Below are 6,080 nucleotides of genomic sequence, written 5' to 3'. Positions count from 1 at the left end.
AAGAAAAGCAAAAAATATATATTTTATTATGTAAATACAAAATATATCGAAATATTTACAACTAGTCTTAAAGGGGAATGTACCTGAACATGATCTATACAAAGCAAAGGATGACTGGAAACAATCCTTAAAGGGGCGGTGCACCAGTAAGTTAGTGGGTTAGCATATCGCTCAGTTGTTCATCCTGCCCCGTCCCCCGGTATCCTCAGTGCTGGGGTGGTCCTGGCTTTGGAGGATTGAGGGTTTCCCCCCTAACCACAGTCCAGGACCTGTGTGGAGTCCTCAGTGCTTGGCGCGGGGCCCTTGTGGCCCCTCAGATGTTCCTCTGGCTCTTGGCTTCCTGCTGTGAGGGTCGGCTCAGAAGCTCCTGGAGGTCGCACACAAACTTGTAGACGTAGCGCTGGCCGCCCGTCTTGTGGATGATGTTCTTGTGGTAGTAGTAGCGTAAGCCGCGGCTCAGCTTCTCGTAGTTCATTCTGGGCTTGTTCTTACGTTTCCCCCATCGGCGAGCAACCTGTGAGACGGGAAAGTGACGGAATAGGTCAGACCCCGCCCACGAGGAGCAGCGAGAGCAAGGACAGAGGGTGGAGAGGGGGAAACCTACCTCGTTAGGGTCCGAAAGCTTAAACTCCCAGCCGTTCCCCGTCCAGCTGATCAGTCGCTGACAGGAGGAGTCTTGGAGTAATTCCAGGAGGAACTGCCAGAGTTGGATGGGACCAGAACCTGCTGGAAGCAAGAAGAAGCCATTGTTATTGGATGATGGGATCAGATCCAGGCAGTATGGCTGGCGGCGGCTCGGATACACATGACTGGTTAGATACACAGAAGGGGTGTGCTGGGGCTCACCTGATGTCGGGGGCTTGTCCTTTCCTCCGCTCCCCTTCGGGGTAGAAGTGGGGTAGTATCCATCTTTATCAGTGGTTCTGTGTCCGGTGCGGCCGGCCGTCTGCTGGAAACAAGCATCGGTGTAGGAGAAACCTGGGGGACGGCAGCAGATATCGGAATGTCATTGCAGTGATACATTGTAACAAACTCAGAATTATGTAGAATGGATACAATTGAGCCGTACACGGAGCGTACACGCCATTGTTTCTGCCACCCTTCTCTTTACGGTTCCGTGACTCTTATGTTGCACTTTGTTTATTTAATTTGCGCCTTTGTGATGTTCCCTTTATTTGTTTTGTTTATCTTATCCTGATATTTTATCATTCATTTGCAACTTTTTGAAAGTTTTTGCCCGATTGTTCTCCGCTCCCAAGATCTAATCTTTCGGGCACGGATGAAGATTAAGGGTATGTGCACACGTTGCGGATTTGCTGCAGATCCGCAGCGTTTTTTGAGGTGCAGAAATGCTGCAGATCCGCAATTGATTTACAGTACAATGTAAATCAATGAAAAAAAAAAAAATGCTGTGCACACTTTGCAGAAAATCCGCTGCGGTTTAAAAGAAGTAGCATGTCACTTCTTTTTTGTGAATCTCTGCAGTGTTTTTGTACCCACTCCATTATACAAAACCGCAGGGGTAAAAACCGCAGCAAAAACGCACAAAAAACCGCAGGTGCGTTTTCTGCCAGGAGAGGCAGAATCCGCACCAGAAATTCCTAAGCCTAATCCGCATCGTGTGCACATAGCCTTACGTGTGACATATTTTAAAGGATTGTGCAACTTTTTTGCAATTACTAAGACACAATTTTAAAAAATTCTTTGATTTTGGCCAAAATGTAATAATCAGCGCGCGCTGTTGTAAAGTTTGGCACAAAAACAATGAAACTATGACGACTGTTTGCCAAAGTCTCCCAGTCTGTGACGACCAGGCAGGAGGCACCTGCTCCTAGTGTCGTCGGACCCTCCTTACCTGTGACGGGCGCTGTCCGGTGGGCTGTGCCATGTGTCTGCGGGCTGCTCACGTCCTGGTTGCAGTTCATCCAGCTGGCGTCGTCCCAGCTGTGCCATTCCTGCGATGCCCAGGCGAAGCTGTGGTCACCCACCGAGCCGGCTGCCATATGGCTGGGGTAGGGATCTGACATGGGAAAGGACGCCCCCTCCTGGCCGTGGTATATGGAGTCCTCGCTGTCCATCGTAGGGAGACGCTGCAGCTCCTCAGGCATCACAGGGGGTAACGTCTGCAGCGACGGCAGATACTCCTCCTGCGCTGTGGCCTCCAGTCCTAGTAAATAAAAATATATATATTTACCAAGGGATGGCTGCTGTAAGAGATAGGCAGCAGGGAGGAACTACAAGTGCCAGCATGCCTCACAAGACCAAAGGACAAAGTTAAAATATGGGTCCTCATCATCACATTTTCAGACTAGGTAGTAAATGATGGGACTTGTGATTCCACTGCAGGAGTCTGCATGGTGGATGTTGGGAGTAGTCACCCTCAGCCTGATAATTGAGGGGTTGTAGTCGCCAGGTACTGACGCCCCCGCCTACCGTCCTCAGGTACTGCCGCCCCCGCTGCCACCTACCGTCCCCAGGTACTGACGCTGCCGCCTACTGCCCCCGGGTACTGACGCTGCCGTCTACCGTCCCCGGGTACTGACGCCCCCCACTTCCGCCTACCGTCCCCGGGTACTGACGCCCCCCACTTCCGCCTACCGTCCCCGGGTACTGACGCCCCCGCTGCCACCTACAGTCCCCGGGTACTGACGCCCCCGCTGCCGTCTATCGTCCCCGGGTACTGACTCCCCCGCTGCCGCCTACCGTCCCCAGGTACTGACGCTACCGCCTACCGTCCCCAGGTACTGACGCTACCGCCTACCGTCCCCAGGTACTGACGCCCCCGCTGCCGCCTACCGTCCCCAGGTACTGACGCCCCCGCTGCCGCCTACCGTCCCCAGGTACTGACGCCCCCGCTGCCGCCTACCGTCCCCAGGTACTGACGCTGCCGCCTACCGTCCCCAGGTACTGACGCCCCCGCTGCCGCCTACCGTCCCCAGGTACTGACGCCCCCGCTGCCGCCTACCGTCCCCAGGTACTGACGCCCCCGCTGCCGCCTACCGTCCCCAGGTACTGACGCCCCCGCTGCCGCCTACCGTCCCCAGGTACTGACGCCCCCGCTGCCGCCTACCGTCCCCAGGTACTGACGGCCCCGCTGCCGCCTACCGTCCCCAGGTACTGACGCCCCCGCTGCCGCCTACCGTCCCCAGGTACTGACGCCCCCGCTGCCGCCTACCGTCCCCAGGTACTGACACCCCCGCTGCCGCCTACCTTGGGTGTAGGGCTCCCAGTAATACAGGGATTGCTCCGTGTAGGCAGCGCAGGAGGGCAGGGGGACGCTGCCGGGGCACACGGCTGCCTCCGGATACAGGCCCTTGTCTGGGTTCAGCTCAAGATCATGGAGAAAAGTTGGATCTTCATATTTGAAATCTGGAAGAAAAAAAAAAATGGGGAAAAGGGGTTAGCACCTCAATCTGTGCCCAAAACCAGTGCCAGACCCCCATCGGCCGGCCTCAGCCGCTGGCAGTGACACAATGTAACAATTCAGTCTCTTGTGACTGCAACATTGTATCAAGTTATTTACAAATATGTGCACAGTATATAAAAACACCCAGTGATGGCATGATGGGATTTGTAGTTCTACAGAATCTGCTTACTCAGACATGAGCTGTGAGGGGAAGGATTTAACCCTTTATCAGGCCGAAAAGCTTCTTACCTATAGAAGAAGTGTCCACATTGGGGACCTCCTGGGGGGTCATCTCAGGGCAGTAAAAGCTGCTGGACTCCATCTGAGCAGAGAAGATAAGAGGTTACATCAGATGTGACCTGATGGGGGGTTGTCCTGTGTGGTGGGGTGATGATGAGGAGGAAATAGTAGACAATGTTGGGGTGGTAGGAGGAAGAAGGTTAGGGCCCAGGCTAAGAGGAAAGAAAATGTGTTATTGGGTGTATGATGAGGAGATAATGGGGCACAAATAATAAGGAAAATTGGGTCGGTGCCTTTAAAATGTTACAATGTAGATTGCAAGTATTACTAGGGAGCACTGGGGTAAAAGCTGGGGTGCAGAACATAATGGATAAAAAAAATGGGTGCAGGTAAATGAGGATGGGGAGCGGATAGAATGGGGGATAGGGGTGCGGGTAGATAAAAATGAGGTGCAGGCAAATAAAGATGGGATGGAGGCAGATTAGGATGGGGTGCAAGTTAATAAAAATGGGGTACAGGTGAATAAGGGTGTGGTACTGGTTGGTAAGCATGGGGGGCATTTGGGTAAGGTTGGGGGGCATATATGGATGGGTTTGGGCACATGAGGATGGGGGGTGGGTAGATAAAAATGGGGTGCAGGTAAATAAGGATGGGGAGCCGATAGATGGAGATGGGGTGCGAATAGATGGGGAGCGAATACATGGGGAGCTTGTATATAAGGATGGGGAGCGGATAGATGGGGATAGGGGGTGGGTAGATAAAAATGAGGTGCAGGAAAATAAAGATGGGATGTAGGCAGATTAGGATGGGGTGCAAGTTGATATAAATGGGGTGCAGATGAATAATGTGGTCCTGGTGGATAAGGATGGGGGCATTTGGGTAAGGTCGGGGTGCAGATATAGGGATTGGATACGGGCAGATACGGATGGGTTTGGACACATGAGGATGAGTTATGGGTAGATGAGGATGGGGAGCAGGTAGGTAAGGATATGGGGTGGGTAGATAAAAATGGGGTGCAGGTAAATAAGGATGGGGGATAGATAGATGGGGATGGGGAGCGGATAGATGGGGATAGGGGGTGGGTAGATAAAAATGGGGTGCAGGTAAATAAGGATGGGATGCAGGCAGATAAGGATGGGGTGCAGATATAGGGATTGGATACGGGAAGATACGGATGGGTTTGGGTAGATGGGGAGCGGATAGATGGGGATAGGAGGTGGGTAGATATAAATGGGGTGCAGGGATCAGGCCTCTGTGGGGGTCACTCACCTCTCTGTGTGGTGGCGGCTGCTGCTCAGGGCTGCTGTACATTGATGTCCCGGATGAGTAGAACTTTTGACTTTCCCTCCCTGCTGCCCCCTATATACAGTCAGCTCGCCTCTGATTGGTGAAAGGGGAAGTGACGTTTCTTTCTTCTCCAAACTTTCATGGGGGGAGAATTTCCGTGACGTCAGAAATCACATCTCCAGACTCCTGTCCCACTGCAGAGGAGGGGGCTGTTATCAGTGGGGTCATATAGCAGCCTGACACCAGGGACATGGGCTGGGGGGGGCGACAAATAATGTCCAGCACTAATTAATGACAGGAGTAATACTGAGCTATAAATACCCGGCCCTTCTAAAAAAAGATGGAAGAATCCAGAAGTTTGGTAACAGTTTTCTGGGGTGAAACAAAGTTGCAAATTTTGTCTCTTCCATTTTTGTGTAAATATTTACTAATTGTCACTTTTTTGTTATTTTCACCCCTGTTGATATTTTTGCAATCTGTCACCAGGTCATTAGGCCTGATACAACCTGCTCTCCTCCAGTCTGTGTCAGTGGGCATGCTGGGAGTTGTAGTCCTGGTGTTTGATGTTCTTCCTGTGTCAGCAGAGCTGTGACTTTATCTATTGTCTCTGGGGACTGATTTCTTTTCCAGTCCTTTATCTCCAGCTCCCAACTTCTGCTGACGAAGATAAAGGAACAGATATTAATCAGTGTCACTCGCCAGCAGAGCTTGCAATCTAAAGTGAAGCAATTTGCTCATTCGCTCACAGACCGGGGGTGAATTTGCTCAAATCTACATCATTTTCTTGCCAGTTGATTAATTTTCATTATATAGTAGGTGGGATTTGTGGCAAAAATGGAAATGATGGGGTGCCAAAACTTTTGCAACATCCATTAAAATTTTGTGCAATGGCCTAGGACTCAAAGAATGTTGTGTAACATTGCACAAGGATATAAAGAAACCCCAAAAGACAAGATCTTTGTACCTACACCTGGAATGACACATTGTATCTGCTATGGCCGCAGCGATTATTTGGTAGGTATTACCCAAAGGTTCTGTTCACACTTAATTTTTCGAAGAGGACTCGCGTCAAAATCCTTCTTAAAAAAGGCTTTAAAAACTTTTCAAAAACTTTTCCTCTTCATTATTAAAGAAAAATCAACTTTGC

At 51.1% G+C, this 6,080-nt stretch overlaps 1 protein-coding gene across 2 annotated transcripts; it reads right to left on the bottom strand.

Annotated features, from left to right (window-relative positions):
• ETV2 (ETS variant transcription factor 2) lies at positions 1-5,074 on the bottom strand. Of its 2 annotated transcripts, none has more exons than XM_077257403.1 (7): positions 4,916-5,074; positions 3,656-3,728; positions 3,211-3,369; positions 1,856-2,167; positions 847-978; positions 605-726; positions 1-514 (listed from the first exon to the last, which is right to left on the bottom strand). In XM_077257403.1, the coding sequence occupies exons 1-7, from the start codon at positions 4,955-4,957 to the stop codon at positions 314-316; spliced, it is 1,041 nt and encodes a 346-aa protein (XP_077113518.1). In that variant the 5' UTR covers positions 4,958-5,074; the 3' UTR covers positions 1-313. The 2 variants fall into 2 exon arrangements, with proteins under 2 accessions (XP_077113518.1, XP_077113519.1); XM_077257404.1 differs by having other exon boundaries at positions 195-514; positions 605-723.
• Between the last annotated feature and the right edge of the window lie 1,006 nt (positions 5,075-6,080).

This window comes from Ranitomeya variabilis, chromosome 4 (genome assembly GCF_051348905.1).
Source record: "Ranitomeya variabilis isolate aRanVar5 chromosome 4, aRanVar5.hap1, whole genome shotgun sequence".
Classification (NCBI taxonomy): domain Eukaryota; kingdom Metazoa; phylum Chordata; class Amphibia; order Anura; family Dendrobatidae; genus Ranitomeya; species Ranitomeya variabilis.
The sequence above is the reverse complement of the archived record's forward strand: the minus strand, read 5'-3'. Positions and strand labels throughout refer to the sequence as shown.

Coding starts and splice junctions, on each gene's coding strand:
- ETV2 (XM_077257403.1), bottom strand. CDS start 4,957: ATGTACAGCAGCCCTGAGCAGCAGCCGCCACCACACAGAGAG. Junction 727..846: donor GGACAAGCCCCCGACATCAG/GTGAGCCCCAGC, acceptor TCTTGCTTCCAG/CAGGTTCTGGTCCCATCCAA. Junction 515..604: donor AGCTTTCGGACCCTAACGAG/GTAGGTTTCCCC, acceptor CCCGTCTCACAG/GTTGCTCGCCGATGGGGGAA.